The 16976-nt window shown below is 44.4% G+C and overlaps 1 protein-coding gene across 7 annotated transcripts in view; it reads left to right on the top strand.

Annotated features, from left to right (window-relative positions):
• sox5 (SRY-box transcription factor 5) overlaps nt 1–16550 on the top strand; it is a 233655-nt gene extending 217105 nt beyond the window's left edge. For 5 of the 7 annotated variants that reach the window (XM_041963552.1, XM_041963551.1, XM_041963550.1 and 2 more), the window contains 6 exons: nt 2298–2403; nt 6871–7034; nt 10633–10735; nt 11164–11337; nt 12293–12509; nt 13245–16550. In XM_041963552.1, coding sequence (XP_041819486.1) covers nt 2298–2403; nt 6871–7034; nt 10633–10735; nt 11164–11337; nt 12293–12509; nt 13245–13542 — 1062 coding nt within the window. In that variant the 3' untranslated portion in view covers nt 13543–16550. The remainder of the gene's footprint in view (nt 1–2297; nt 2404–6870; nt 7035–10632; nt 10736–11163; nt 11338–12292; nt 12510–13244) is intronic. The other 2 variants (XM_041963553.1, XM_041963549.1) reach the window with 1 other exon arrangement.
• Nucleotides 16551–16976: the final 426 nt, after the last annotated feature.

Genomic DNA, 16976 nt, shown 5'->3' with positions numbered 1-16976 from the left:
ATTGTATTAATTCAAGATTCCAAGCCTTTCAGAGGCTTTAGAGGCCTCACACACGCACGCAAACACACACACACACACATGCACACACACACACACACACTCATGAGATTTAAAGCTTGTTGAACAATGTCTCGCAATGACACACACACACACACATAAACAAGTCGGTCCAAGCCTCTCAGCTCCACTGTCTAAACTAATTCCTCTACACTGGCATAATGCAGGTTGGCCACCTTCCCACCATAGGATTTGGCTTGGCGCAGAGGGGAGACTCCCCCATCCACCGTACAAGAGGCGGAGGCATTATCTATTTGTAATAAATATTCAAACGCGTTCCCAGCCAAAGCCCACCATAATATGGGTCAGGATTGAGAAGATCCCGCTCAGTTTTTCTCTTCTCCTTTCTCTCCTCTTCTTCTCCGGCCCATTGTCTCACTGAAGGCATCTTTGGGGGTCCTCCGTCTATTTAGAAAGGCCCCCTTAATGAAGGACAATCCGGTTAGGCCTCATCGCACACGCACGCATGCACACGCGCACAAAGTGGTGATCACACACACACACTCACATAGGCTCGCACACATGTAGGGGCTTAATTGGAAGGGCTTAATTGAGTTGTGAGGGGCTCATAAGGCTTAGAACGACTCAAGGAGTGGGAATCAGGGAAAGTCGGCCTTAATGAGTGAATATACTACACACACATTCACACACACTCACACACACACACACACACAGTACTTGCTCTCTTTTTGGATCTCACTGTATGCTGGATTTTACTTCGCCTAAGCAGCAATTAGACTAATGACCAGAAAATAAGGAAAAATAATGTCTCTATTCTATTCTATTTCAATTTAGCTACAATATGACCACACCTGTAATAGATAGAGGTCCCTTTAATTCAATTTTAGAAAATGTACATTGTAAAACAATTGATTTATGACTGTGATTAAACAAAATAATCTAAAACAGTGAACACACTGTATTCCCAAACCTCATAGACACTATTGTTGTGCATCTTGTCTGGCGAGCCCATGTTGTGTCTGCCTTTTAATTGCGGAGTTTTAATTACACAGAGCGTTCTGTGTACATCTGGCCCCTCGGCGATCTAATTCCTCCCTTCCTGTCATGTGACCCTCCGACGCTGCCCCTGATTGGATTAGGTCATCTGCAGGGGTGGTGTTGCCATGACAATTAACGCGATAACACCCCCCCGGTGTCCTGCGGTGGTCCACATGCCGATTCATTTAGGGGCCGCTGGCTGTTACATGTACTGAGGTCATCACTGTGTTCAGAGATTCTTTGATTTAGATGAATGAATGAATTTAATGATGTATACATATTAACACTAAGTCCTGTTTTTGCCATTGTAATATTTTAATATAAGAATACTAATGGCATTAGCAGCATGGACCTCAAAATTCTGCTGCTTCAGAAGTTATTGATTGGTTGCTGGGGCTGTGTGTGTGTGTGTGTGTGTACGCACGCGTGTCTTTGAGGCAAGTGCTGCTGCGCTGTTCCCTCCACACACTCCCATGTTCACAGCCATGAAGGTCCCTCGTTTCTAATGGAGCAAGTGCACATTGAAGTGGCAGACGGTCCTCTGTTCGGTTTGCTGTTTGATACGTTGAGATGTCACTGTCTTTAGACTCGCACAGCTGTAGAGGAACTCTCAGAGAGGTTTTATTCTTTGTCCAAAGACAGACCGAGGCATCCACTGTAGTTCTGAGGATGATTTCAAGGTGTTTCCTCTCCTCGGGTGTTTGATAATTGCTCATACCGCTGGCCTTGTTTGTGGAATAGCATGTGGAATAGCAGCATTATCGTGCATGTTTACTGCCTGCATGTGGAGTGCGCACATGCATGTGCATGAATGGTCTGGACTTTGCTGTGATAGGAAGTCAGTGGTTTTGCATGTGAATGTCAGTGGTTTGCACCAAAGTATATCAGTATTTACTTTTGTCTGTGCTGTTAACTGTTTCGCTGACGATGATGAGCCGTTTGGATACGGGCAGTGGCATGCACCTTTTCATCTGTCCCACCAGGCTTGCCTTAGAATGCTGTGCATGGGCTCCCGTTTAATTGGTACGTGTTAAAGCCTCAATTGCGAGTGGTCTCTGTGAGGAAGGGGGAGGGGTCCCCCCCCAGCCTCCCGCTTCCAAATTCCTACGGTGGTCACAGCAGGCGAAACTGTGCTGTTTTGGTTTTTGCAGGACAGTGAGGGTGCACAGCCACTGAACCTGTCGGCCAAGCCTAAGGCATCCGAGAGCAAGTCACCCAACTCCCCCCCAACTTCCCCACAGGTCCCTGCTGCTGCTGCCGCCACCAAGCTGGGCCATGCCGGCTCCATGAAGCACAGCGCCGCCCCCTCCAGCATCGGAGGACCACCGACCAGAGTCAGCTCAATTGGTAAGTGGACTTAAGAATCCATCACACACACACACACACCACAGGAAAGGTTACAGGACAATCCAGGGGTATTACAGTTTGGGTCTTTTTAGTAGTTTTGTCCTCACCAAGCTAACAGCTGATCTGAGAACATCTGAATCATCACACATCTCCACTTTGTTTAGCTATTCTAACAGGTCTGGTTTTGTGCTTATTGATGGCTGTTGGACAGAGAGACATCTGATCAATCATAGATTCTTGGACAGAACTACAAATGGGGACATCTTTGTACAAAGTTAGGGGTTCCCTGATCTCAGCTATTCATGTGGTGAACACACAGCAATGTGTCGATACTGATACGAATGATGGCCAAGTGGACTGCAAAAATACGATCGAAGTCGTAATAAAGCCTAATTTTCCATTAAATGCACACAAAGTCATACACAACATGTGTGAATGCACAGATATATTGTACGTTTATAGTATATATGTTCACTTTTGTGTTTGCAAATTCTTCCCATTATGACAATGTACATCTTTAAGGAACACACGAATAGCCTTGCTGGTGGTGGGGTTGACAAGAATAGCATTTTCCTCGTAGTGTTGCCATTGTTGCCAGTGCCAGTACCATAATCATACCCGGCCATATGCACACATACATAAAATATGACATAAATGAATCACCATTTTGTACTCTTAATCCATTTTTCACGCAACACTGATAGTTCAAATATTACACATATGTAACAGGCTATAATTAGTGTGTTTGTGTTTTTCCTCCATGTCGCTATTTGCCTGCGGGCTGCTTCATTGTTATGTGTTTATTAGTGACTGAAAGAGACAGAGAGACATAGGAGTGAGGGGAAGGAGAGAGAGATGGGGATTAGCACTGTTTTTTTTTTTTTCCCGAGCGATGAAGCGGGGGAATAATAAAGAGAGGAGCGCATGACAGACAGGAGGTATCACCAATGAGATTAGACAAGGCTCTTACATGAGCCAGGACAGCGCAAACACCCAGCATTAATGACACAATGACAGCACGCACACTCAAACACACACTCAAACGCACACAAAAGCTCACAATCCCACCTCCTCCTCCTATGCAATAGGCAGTTAGTCATTTTTTTTTCTGACTTCTTGGCTAATCTCACTGTTTTTCAACAAATCGGCGGATTTAATATCAGATTAGTGGATTTGCGGTCCCAGATGTTTTTTGTTCAGAAAAATGGATTACAGTGTTTAAAGTTTGTGTGTGATCCCCGCTGAATTATTTGTGTGTAGAGACCAGTGTGTTTTGTGCTGCAGATCCCAGTTCTGTTGTAGCTCAGGGTCCCATCTGTTGCCACTGAGGTTAGCCGCTCACCAGCGCATTTGTTATGACAGTTCATAGTCGTATTAGGATTCCTGTTACAAGTTCAGAGGGGATAGAGAGGGCAGACAAATTGGAAAAGAGTCTAGAAGCGGTCGTTTTGATGTGGGACTGAGTGTGCGTGTGTGTATATGTGTGGGTGGGTGATACAGAGCATGAATGTGTGTTCAGGTCATTTAAATTCAGACAGGAACAAGAACAGACACACATTTAGTGGAAATTAAAAAGGTGGCAAAACTCTAGTGAGTGATCCAGTGCCCTGCAATGTACACGGAACTCAGAGAAACTCATCATACATTATTTTTTCCTTCCACTTTATGTCACATGCACACATTTTCGAGGTTTTCTTTTTGGAACGGGACATACTGGAACTCAGTGGGACTGATTAGGTGTTTAAAGCGGTGACAGTTCTGTTTTATGTAAAAGAAACTGCTTTTCACTTTGAAATAAGGAGTATAACTAAATACAAATACGGTGCTGTACTTCAGGGACTTGTGCTTCACTGGAGTATTTCCATTTTACTCTTGTTTAGGAGATTCAGATTAAAATGTTTTACTTTTTACTTTCATTTTTACAGATAAAACACATGGTCATCTAATATCATATGGTGATTTTTTACAAAAAGTAGACCAGTTTACATATTAAAGCATCCATAATAATTACCCATTAATATTTAACATACATAGAACCCCAATGCCAGTAAAGCTGGGACACTGTATAGAACATAAATAAACAGAATGTGTTAATTTGCAAATTCTTTTTGACATATACTCAGTTGAAAACAGCACAAAGACAATATATTTAACAGTTTTACCTAATCAGCTTCATTGATTTTTATAAATATCTGTTCATTCTGAATATGATGCAGCAACATGTTTTAAACAAGTTGGGACAGGAGCAACAAAAGACTGGGAAAGATGTGGAACACTCCAAAAACACCTGCTTGAAACATTCCACAGGTAAACAGGTTGATTGGTAACAGGTGATAGTATGATCGGGTATGAAAGGAGCATCCTGGAAAGGCTCAGTGGTTCAAGCAAGGATGGAGCGAGGTTCAACACTTTGTGAACACATGATTGTATAAAGGATGTTACTACATGGGCTCAGGAGCACTGTGTAAAACACACTTTGCAAATAATTGCTTTCTGTTTTTATCTATGTTTTACACAGCGTCCCACCTTTTTTGGAATCAGGGTTGTAAGAATATAACACTCTCAGAGGTTGCATTTAGGGTAACAAGCACCTTTAAACTTGAAGTACTCGTTTTGCTAGTTATCAGGGTCATTTGACTTTAAAAGAGCCTGTCCTCACTGAAAATACATTCCATCAGTTTTGTATCACTGGTAATGAGGCAAAGAATTGTATAAATAAGTGCAAAACAGCATAAGATCTGACTGCTCCTGCACTGTTACACTGTTTATGCTCACTAAGGCTTTTAGAAAATCTGGGTCATATCTGCAGGTGAGCGGATGATTAACCGGAGAGCATTTCACTGGCTTCACCTTCCACTCCAGCCCCTCCACTATATGTTTGTCTGATTGAATATCAGTTTGTCTCTGCTAACTCATCCACGGCACACCTCGGCCTCTTTCCTGACACCTCCCGAGCCGAAGGCACGCGTCTCTTCCTCGTACTTCATCCGTCCATCCATCCGTCTCCCCATCTCAAGCCGAACTGAAGGCCTGTCAGCGCCTGCAACCCCTACCACGATCACACATTTGTCTTTGTCCCCGTCGTGAGACACTGCAGTTCCCCCCGACCTCCCTGCCGGAGTGTTTTTGTGCTTTCAAATGCATTGCGCCTGTCTGTAGAGATCTGGCGCTCAGAGAGAGACAAAACTTGTGTGTGTGGAGCGAGTGAGAGGAAACCCTCCTCCCCTTCTATCTGGGTCACATCCACTCGTCTGGATGGTTGGCATCGCTGTCAGTTTAAGCGAGACTCACACACACATTTGTGAGCGCAAGAATATCTATCCGCCCCCCTCCCTCTCTTTTGACTCCAGATTAAAATTGACTGCCACCCGATTCCATCGCCCTCTCCGCTCTCCCTCCTCTGTCCTCTCTCGACACCCACCACCCCCCCCCCCCCCCCTTTTTTTTTTTTGGCCCCGCTCACATCCAGATTTTCCAGTTATGACTTCTGAAAGAGTTCACGGCTCTGTCATTACCAATCTGAAGCTGGTAATCTGGCCTGAGATGGCATTAGCAGCACGGATTAGCGCTGATAAAGGCCCCATAAGCCAGCCGCAGCTCTTTGTTAAGAGCTAACCCCACTGATAGAGAGAGGCGATAGCCGTGCACACAGCCTCGCACACACACACACAGTCAGAGCAGATGCCCCATCGGCGGCTAAGCTGCGGAAATAATACAAATAATATGCGGCGAGGAGGAGCAGGGAGATGTGATCTGTGTGGAGGGACAGATGTTCTCAACTGGGGAAATTAGCAGAACTTTTTAGCTGTAATAAGAGTCATCTGGCCACCTCACTATGAAGTGGAGATGTGAGGGTTCAGACGTGTGTGTGTGTGTGTGTGTGTGTGAAAGGTGGGTGTTTTAATTGGATTTAAAGGAGACGTCCAGGGGTTGAAGTTGTGAGCGAGTGGTTGTGTTTACAGTTTGTTTTTGTCTGTCTGTTTACGGCTGAGGGCAGGTGGGGAGGCGGTGGGCAGCTCGTAGCGAGGCTAGCCAGGGGCACGCTCTGACTCACACACCCAGCTCGACAGTCAAGTGGTCAGTGTGTGAGTGTGAGTCTGAGAGAGAGAGACACGCACGCACACACACACACACACACACACACACAGATGCCCCGAAAAACTCCCCTCATCAAGTGTATGTTAATGTCTTTACCTCATGGTTCAAGGGAAGATTTTTTTCTGGATGAAAACCTCCTTCCAGCTTCCCAAACACACACACACACACACACACACACACATTCATTCACTCAACTGTAAATGCAATTCCAAATACCTCTCTCATTGTTCTTCCTTATTCCCTTTTAATATACAAACACAGTAGATAAAGACACTCAACTTGAATCACATCGTACTCACCATTAATGCAAACCCAAATGAATCTCTCATCCTCTCTCTGTGTCCGTCTGTCTCTCCGTCTGTGTCTCAGCAGACTTGCTGTCGTCGCTGTCCTCCACAGCCTACCTGAACGACCACGAGTCGGCGGCCAAGGCCCGGCAGATGAAGGAGCAGCTGAAGAGGGAGCAGCAGATCCTGGACGCCAAGGTCGCCGCCGTCAGCAACCTCAGCCTCAACAATGGACGCTCGGACAAGGTTGGCCACTTTACATCACGACTATGTAGCAGCACGTGGTGCCGGATGGTGCTGTAACCTTAGCAACAGGCGACAAAGTGTGACAACGGCCCCAAAGGCTTAAAGGCACGGAAATCAGGGGGTTTTTTTGGGGGGTTTGTCTGTATCTCTCAATTTCCTGAGGATAACAACAAATGGCGTTTTCTCCACATTAAAATGTGGAATGTAAAGCGGTGTTCATTCGCCGCCAGCAACCATGGTATTTTGTTCTCATGAGATATTATGGTCACAAAGTGTGTTACGGCCTTACGAGTTCAACCTCAAGTCATAACAGCAGAAGTTCAAAAGGTCAGCTGTCACTTTAAATGATGTGACATGATACAATCTTATTGTATTGTATTGATGTATTGCACTTTATATTTAAATGTCCCCATTAGACTTGTTTATTTTGAAGTCTTCATGTATATTTGTTCTGCTGAAATACGTCACTCGCAGTTTTTATTGATGCATTTCTTTCTTGCATCTGTTAAAATATAAATTATATTCTAATTATCATGAGCCCCGCCGATCAATAGCATGAAAAACTAAAGGCAAATGTGTGGCTCTCCTGATGAATTAGAGTATTATCTCATGAGAAAAAAATACAACTGATTCCGAAGGTTTAAATTCATTTTTTTTTTAAATGCAGGAAAAATGTCTCCGAAGTCATCACAAGCTGTACCGTCTCATTGTCAGCGTGTAATAATTTGTCTTGCCATATGCCATCCGTGCTGCACTATGTAGGAGGTAAATCGGTGTACAATGTGCTCGCTGAAATGTGTTGAAGCTAAACAGGGCCAGATAAGGTAAAACCAGAGGCGTCGCAGAGGTAATGAGTGTGTCTGTGAGGCGCACTGCAGGGCTGCGTGCATGTTTGCGTGTGTGTGTGTGTGCGCGCCTTGTGTGTGTGGCAGAGCGGAGCGTCGGGGAGACGGTAATGTGAAGTGACGGCGCCGGCTCCTCGGCAGCGTGGCTAAATTGTGGTTATTTGTTAAACACATTGGGAGTCAGCTGGTGCACGCGCATGCACAAACACACACACACACACACACACACACAGAGCAACAGTGTGCTCGAAGCATCTGCACCGCTGACGTTCAACAGCTCTATCTGTCTCGTTCTTCCTTTTTTTACTCTCTCGTCTGATTTGTTTCAAGCAGTCAAACCCACACTGATCTATATATTCCACCCAGGTGGTTTGTATGTGTTTGGAGTGTAAATGTGTAATATACTGTAGATACAGTATAAAGACTTCAGTCTAACAACCAATTAGATTCAGACCAGGGGAAGTCAGGGAAATTGATTAATTCTGCTGCGAGGTGAAGGAACATCGAGACATTTTCCAGGAGCGTCTTTTACAGCTTGTTCCACATATTCCCTGCATTAGATGGAGAGATTTAGCCGTTTTACTCCACCGCAGGGGATAATAAAATACTTGAAATTATTTTGTTACCTCATTTTTATCATTTCATGTTAAATTGGTGTACGCTGTCATATAAGAATTCAATGAAATGAGATGAGAAAATAAGGCTTTCTTTTGATTGTGATTAATCATCTCATACCAGTCGTAATGGTGGAAATGAATTATTAAGAATTTTATGAGCCGCACCCAGGAATATATTTTTACCAGCAAATATATTTTTTCCATGTAAAACGACAAATGAGAACGGATGTTTAGAATTTTTTTGGCATGTGGTGTTATGTGCCTAATATGACAAAGTCGGTTTTAATCTGAAATCCTGGAATTTTAGATGCTTCTTTGGGAAAACCGTGCCTCTGTCTCAGCCTCCGACGCCACGCGGCGCGCGCTGACTCTCGCTTCCCCGGCCCTTTTGGCTTTGTGCTGCGTGAGTGTGAAGCCGGTAGATACAACAGTGTCATCTCTGACACACTCGGGGGATTAGTTTTGTCGCTACTTTGTGTCTTGGCTCCAGTGTCAGCCATTCAATCCACTTTTCTTATGTACTGTACTGGGGCTTAATGTCAGACTAGCCTGTCATCCACTCTGTCTCCCTGTTCGTCTCCATCTCTGTCTCACGTACACACACACACACACACACACAGCAAAAAGCCCTTTGTAACAGCTAATTGAAGCATGTGATGTGAGATATATTTTTGCTCTTTTTTTTTTCTTTCCTTGAACGAGTTTTTTAATGATCTGATCGTTTGGGTGAAATGAGGAAAATTCCTAAAATATTTCTGATTCACCTGCAAAATGACTAAACCATTCCAACCCACTGGCAGATTATTGATCATTTATTAAAGCATAATACATTCAAAATAAAATGACTTGCAAAAAAAAACAACATAAAAGATAATTTCTGCAGCATGCCTCTGCCTCGCATTCTCCCTCTCCCCTGCCTGTCTTTTTAGCCGTATTTATTCCATTCTGGGGGGAAATTATCTCTAACAATTAAACTCTGCTGGACTAAAAACAGAGAAAATGCATTTCATTATCATTCTGCCCTCCCTCCATCCAGCCAGCCAGCTCGCCAGGGTCACATGTAAATGGAGAGGGACACTTTTTGGAAGGTTGTTTTAGAAGACGACAGTGTTTTGGGTACCGCTCCTAATTGTATAATTAAACTGTAAAATGCTGGCGCTGGTGCACCGCGGTATGCGAGTGTGTGTGTGCGCGAGTGTGTGTGTGTTCGTCGGCAGTCAGGTTCCAGCGTAGAGTGCGCCGGCTGCTTGCATTAAGCATGTAAATGCTCAGTAAATCAGCCTTTTATTGGTTGTAATAAATACCCAGGGGGCCGTGCGGCATGGCCTCGCTCTCGTCCGCGCTGCACTCTCTCGTTCTCTCTCTCTCTAATGCGTCGACCCTCGGGGGCCTCTGCAAGAGAGAGGCAAGCCGCTGCACTCCACTCTCGCAGGTGGCTGCCAGGAGTGGCTACACACACACACACACACACACACACACTCAGGCACACACATATAATATACAGTATACGCACAAAACAGTAAACATCCAAATAGGACTAAATGTAATCAGCTTTCTTGCACATGCAAACACGCACACAGATGTGTGTTCAAGCATGCAGGCGTACAGCACTCTAACAATTTGATGTTGACATTAACATTCCTGCAAATTTACATAGAAACAAACCAAAACACAAACTGACTGCTGAAACCGCTGCTGTTATTTCTCTCTGTTTGGATCTGTTCATTAACTGATTTATTTCAGATCAAAAGCGGACTATGACTGAGATTCATTCACACATCTGTGGAGGAGTTTATACATCTTTACAACTGATTTTCCAGCCAACAGATTGGCTCCAGGCCAACAGGCATCTATGATTTTTTATCATTATTATAATTTTCTATTGTTTAATTAAGCAATCGCTGTTTTCAGCCTCAACTCGGAAATAAATCATATCACAGATAAAAACTTAAAGGCAAAAAAAAAAAAAAAATCCATTTGAAATCAAGCACGAGAACGATGATGCGTTTGGGTGTAAAAGTAAATTGGACGATTATGCAGCATCACTACGGGCCCGTGGCTTCACTCATTCATACGTTCAAACTCACTGACTCACTCACTGACCGACTGCAACTGTCAACTGTTTGTGTTGTTTAGGACAAGGCCGCCTTGGAGAGTCTGAGTCAGCAGCTGAAGCAGCAGGCTGAGGAAAAGTTCAGCCACGCCATGCTGGACTTCACCATGAGCGGAGACTCTGACGGTAGGCGCGCGCACACACACACACACAAACACACACGCATGCAGGTGTGAAGAAGTGTGTGATTTATTTTTTTTTGTAATTACTCTGAAGAAGGATTGGAAAAAGTGACTCTTCTTACTTTCTGGAGTTTCATTTTCCATCAACAATATGCTGTTATGAGGGTTTATAATAAAGTCCTGCATGCTGCGCCCTCTCACCTTTGTGACAGTCAGTTTTTATATGGTTTATTTCGATTCAGAAGCAGAAGAATTGAGGGAAAACTCTTAAAATCTTTAGGTTTATGTAAAAAAAGAGAGTGAAATCTCCACATTTGAAGAATCTTTTCACTGTGCACACTGTAATGGAATTTTCTGTGAACCACCTGTTTTCCTGTCTGAAAGTGTTTGACTTCTGTCTGCCTCTCCTCACCCTGCCCTCCTCCCCCTCAGGCTCCCCCAGCGTGTCGGAGTCCAGAATATTCCGGGAGGCTCGGGGTCGCGGCACCACCGAGCCGCACATCAAACGGCCGATGAACGCCTTCATGGTTTGGGCCAAGGACGAGAGGAGAAAGATCCTCCAGGCCTTCCCCGACATGCACAACTCCAACATCAGCAAGATCCTCGGTAAAACACACACTCACACACACACACACACACGGTGATTTCATTACAAGCAGTAGCATCGCGTAAGCGGCTGTTAATGAACGGCTGGGGAGAGCACGGCTCCGACAAATGATGATATAATTCATTATGCATTAAACAAGCAGCGCGAGGCCGCCTGACATTTCCCCCGGACCGCCGGGATCGGCCCTGACATTTTAAAGAGCTCCTAAGCGTTTTATAACACAGGGAAATCTGGTTTTAATAAGCCCCCCCACCCCCACCCCCCCATCTCTGTCTCTCGCTCTCCTTCTCGATTGCTAACAGATCGCAGAACAGAGAGAGAAAGACAGAGAGAGAGAGACCAGCCAAGTGCTGACAGCTTTTACCCATTAAACATACAGTAGTCAAGTGCAAATTCAGACCAGATATGAAACACACACACAGGGGAAGACATGCTCACGATTACACACACACACACACACACACACACACACATGCAGGGGTCCGGTACTACAAACCTCTGAGCAGAAACTGAGCCGGGAGACACGACGGCAGGTTAAGTGAAGCCTTCATTCGTTTAGATGAGACCCCGCCGTCCTCGCCGCTCTCCTCATTAACCCTGTTTTCTGGCTCCGCGGGTGAAACCCACCACCACCACCGCGCGTGTGAGCGTGCAGGCGCCGCTTAGATGCCGTCACACTCGTGCCGGTGGTGCACACATAGTTTCTCACACCTGGTGTGATTGATGTTTAAGCCGACGTACATGCTCAGTTTAAATTGCTTCTTCAAACTGATTTTTTATCATTTTGTTCTATATAGTGATCATAAACCTGCTTTAATGCTTTATTTTCCTGTTTTCTGCTTTTCTGTCCATACTGAGCGTTCATCATATTTGCCAGTTTTATCATTTCATGCCTTTTTGCACTCTCGTGTAAAGAACCGGACGTGATCGTTGTTTTTCTGCGTGTCTGTCCAGGCTCACGCTGGAAAGCCATGACCAACCTGGAGAAGCAGCCCTACTACGAGGAGCAGGCTCGCCTCAGCAAGCAGCATCTGGAAAAGTACCCGGACTACAAGTACAAGCCGAGACCCAAACGCACCTGCCTGGTGGACGGCAAGAAGCTGCGCATCGGCGAGTACAAGGCCATCATGAGGTCCCGCAGACAGGAAATGAGACAATACTTCAGTGTGGGGTGAGGCTGCTGATGAGGGGCGCTGTTTCTTTGTGTGTGTGTGTGTGTGTGTGTTGTAAGATAGCAACTAGTTTTATTCTTCAGCAGAATGAAATATTTAGCATTTGTTATTTAACTCTATTTAAATTAATTAGGTATCCCACTTCATGTTGAGTGTGAATGTGTGTTTGCTTTTATATTGTTTCTGTAAATGTTCAATAAATCAACACCAGCCACAATCATTTCTCTTATTTAGATTTTTCAGGCTAATCATTTCTTTTTTTAGAATAATTTTCATGTTTTTTTTTATTTTCAGTTATATATATATAGTGTTTTGTTATTAAGCCAGGCTAACTCATATAAGCTCTAAGACAGTGGTTCCCAACCTGCACTGGGCTAAGAAGTAATCGGCCTTATAACCGCTTATAAAACTGTGGCATGTCGTTCGGTTTTGTTCTGATCAAACGAAGAGATACAACGTGTTCATTAGCGAGCTGTAGACGTGCAGATTGTGTTTACAGAGCCAGACTAGCTCCAGTCATAATGCTAAGCTAAGCTAAGGTCTGCTAGCTGCAGCTTCATATTTAGCATACAGACACGAGAGTGGGATTGATCTTCACACTGAACTGTTGACAAGAAAATAAATAAGTGGAGCTATTCCTTAAAGTGCCCCCAGGTGAACAGGAAGGGAACGTGTGTCGTCCTCCTGAGAGCTGCCTTTCTTGCGCTGAAAGACGTCTTGTGTGTGTGTTACAGGCAGCAGGGCCAGCTGCCCTTGTCCTCTGCAGGCGTGGTTTACCCAGGTGCCCTGTCCATGGCGGGAATGCCCTCGCCCCAGATGCCCTCAGAGCACTCAAGCATGTCCAGCAGCCCGGAGCCCAACGCCAACCACCACCAGACCCCCCACATGCCCAGCCTGAAGGGGGACGAGCCACGAATCAAGGAGGAGGAGCTACGGCTGGACGACAGCAACGGCGACGTGTACGATGACTTCGACTACGAGGACGAAGAGGCCGATTACGCCAGCGACAATGACAACCATATCACCCAATAGGACGGCGCGAGAGCCGGACTTTTTTTTTTTTAAGCCAATCACAGCTGGTTAACCCCACACGATCCCAAACCCACCAATCAGGAAGAAGACTTTCTCTTTTTGCCAATCACCCTGAGTCCCGATCTCACGACACCCGCCACCCTCTCCCCCTCCCGTTACTAACATGGACTCTTTTAACAGAGCCAGACCCCCTCCCACTGGAGTCCTGATACCAGCATCTGATCAATCAACTGAAGCACAGGACCTGTCACTCACACTGACTGTTACACAAACTGGAGTCTGGGAGGGAGAGACGAGCGAGCCGGCTCTGAAGCTTGCTGAGGAATATTCAAGTACTACTGCAAGAGTTTGAGTGTCACGCCACGAGTGAGGAGAAATAAAAATCACACTCAGAAAGCAACCTTTTAGAGCCGTTTGTAGAAAAGGAGACATTTTAAAAGGAAAGACGCAACAGTGGACCTGTCAAAGGCTAACAGACGACACTTTAAGATGGCGGACCTGTTTATTATCAAGAGACACTTTTAAAAAAAAACAGCTTTTTTTGTTCTTTGGTTCTATAATATTCTCACTCAGGTACACGGTGCCAATAAGTGGCTTGTGAATGTGATTTGTTGTTTTTGTGCTACAAGTTTGAATAATAATAGAAAAAAAGAGACATTTCTTTTTTTCCCCTTTTGTTGTAAAGCACCTGAAAGACATCAGACATGTTTATTTTTAACAAGAACATATCTTTTCTTCGACCTCGCAGTGTGCTGTCAGCGGTTCGCCCCTTTTTTCTCTGTGTTTTTGGGACTGCCCCCGCCCCCCGTTTAGAACCCGATGGGACGGTCCAGCCAGGACTGACCAGCGCAGCGTGGACTGTCCCACTCGGAGAGATTTTCCGGGCTGGGGAGAAGGGGAGTCGCTCTGGCGTCACGGAGCAGATACGAAAGCACTGTGTTGTGAGACAATCCACCAGTTTTCTTCTCGCTCCGTCCCTCTTGATCTCGTCCAGGACAAAACATCAGTGCGACTCAGCTCGAAGCATCCGACAGTGTGAGTGTGTGTCGGTGTGTGCCGTGCGTACTCATTCATCGGGCGTATGCGTCGAATCTAGCTCTTCTCTTTCAGGGCGAGCAGGATGCAGAAAGACAGGCAACTTACACTGCTGCTGTTACTGTACCACACACACACACACACTCACACACACACACACACACACACACACAACTGTTGTTCTGTCCGTCAGTGTTTTCCTGCTCCCTCCAATCAACATCCTGCTGTCCACCCCAGTGGGCGGAGCCGAGGTGAAGTCAGCCAGTCAGTGTTTCTGTTTGTATTTGAATACTGTATTTTATTATTTCTCTTCAAACTGCCTCTAGTCTAATAATATTATTAACAATAATTATAAGGATGGTCAGCGTTTCCTAAGTTTAGTAAGTTATGTACAGTATAATTTATTTTTCTCCTCTTTATCGGGTTTTTATGACCATATGAAACTATGACAGTCAATGAAACATTATTCTATTTAGCTGGTAGGTATTTAGAGCTAAACAAAAGTTGTCATTTTACCTTGCTTTGTTTCGCATTCTTATGTTCCCTTCTTTTTTGATGCGTTCGTTTTGTATTAATCCTGCGGACGGGTGGGCGGGCGGAGTTAGGACAGCGAGCTGGACTGACAGACTCGACGCCAGCCCTCCTCCGAGCTGAAGACGTAACCTTTTCATGTCCAAACCCATTTCTAAAAAGCACTCAGACTCTGTGCAGTCAGAGAAAAAGAAGAACATGATTTTTTTATTGTTATTATTATTTTATTTGTAATGGTTATTCTAATGTATAATGTGAAGTTTCCTCTCTTTTACTTTGCTCCTTTTTTGGGGGGTTTGTTTTTGTTTTTTTGTTTTTTGGAAATCAGTTTTATCTCTTTTGGAAACTGTTTTCTGTGAACAAAGAGTCCCGTCCCCGTTTACTAGTTTGGCCGCCTCACCGAGACACAGTGGAGCATCTTTGGCTTGGATCCACACACACACACACACACACACACACACACACACGTACATGCACAAACACAATCACTTACACACACACTTTTAAAATGAAGAGATTATCATGACAACCAAACAAATCCTATGCTGTCCTTTTTCTGTTTCTTGAAATCTAGAATTCTAGATTTAAAATCCTGTACATATATTTTGTTTGGTGGGTTTTTTGTTTTTTTTAATCATAGGAAAGCAGTGTTTACCGTGATCCACCAAGGATGTTCCACTGTTTGTGTGTGTGAGACGACCGGGCGGATCTACAGTATCTTTAAAATCACTTCTCATCAGGAGCCCTTTGCTTTGTTTTAGCTCCACACGACACTACAGGAGCCATGACTACTCTTCAGGTGTGCTGCCACGTAGTGATGCCCACAATCATTCTCGCTGTAGATGTTCGCTACATGCCACATAATGAGCCTCTGGGTCTTAAGTTTGCTGTATAGTCACCCCTGTTATCACACCATGGTTTAACCCGATGCTGGAGAGGGGGGACTAAGTGGATCAATCCATTTTTAGGTAATCAGGTGGGTGGGTGGGGCATTAAGACGTCAATCATCCCTGCTGGCAAGGTCTGTCCCCATATCAAGACAATGTTAAAGATGATGATGATGATGATATTATTTAAGACAATCAAAGTCATGAGTGGAGCTCAAAACAAAGTAAGAATTATAACAAGTAAAAAAAATATCTTACCATCTCAACTTGAAAAATCAAGAAAGATAATTATGTAAATATAACATAGAGTTATAGATTTATATTTTGTTCATAACACAGTGTAATATAAGTTGTATATTTCTTTTTTCTCTCCCTACTGTCTCTTTTATTGATGTTATCCATGCCACAGAAAAGCGGAGTCGCAGTACTCACACAAAAAAAATGAAGAAAAATATCAAAGAAATAAAGAAAAACAGGAAAAAAAAGCCGTGGGCTGCCACCACCATCTGTTCTAAGTTCACTTTTTTTTCAGTATTACTGCCAGACAAGGCTCTAATAAAGACAGCAATGTGTTCGGTAAAACTTGTGCTGGTCCTGGTCACTTCTTTCCTCCACACATACATTCACACAATGGCTTTACAGTTCCAACATATTCACATAAACATGCAAATATACACTGCCATGTGCTCGTTGTTCGAAAAATACAGCAAAACCTGCAGAAGCAATATCCACGGGGAGGCCAGTGAGCGCGTCCACGCGTGTTTATATGGCTTTAATTAAAGCAGCAGGATAAATAAATGTGTAGATGTGTTAAACTGAAATAAGTTCAGTTTTTCACACTATAAACAGGTGACATATTAATCCAATTCTGATGTTTTCCACCTCTTTTCATATTTCCTTCCGTCACCGCTCAGCACAATGCGAGCCATCACGGTGATGGCAGTGCCCGCGTGTCACCGAACAATTCAATCATCTCCATAA

Source organism: Chelmon rostratus, chromosome 22 (assembly GCF_017976325.1).
Source record: "Chelmon rostratus isolate fCheRos1 chromosome 22, fCheRos1.pri, whole genome shotgun sequence".
Taxonomy (NCBI): domain Eukaryota; kingdom Metazoa; phylum Chordata; class Actinopteri; order Chaetodontiformes; family Chaetodontidae; genus Chelmon; species Chelmon rostratus.
The sequence above is the reverse complement of the archived record's forward strand: the minus strand, read 5'-3'. Positions and strand labels throughout refer to the sequence as shown.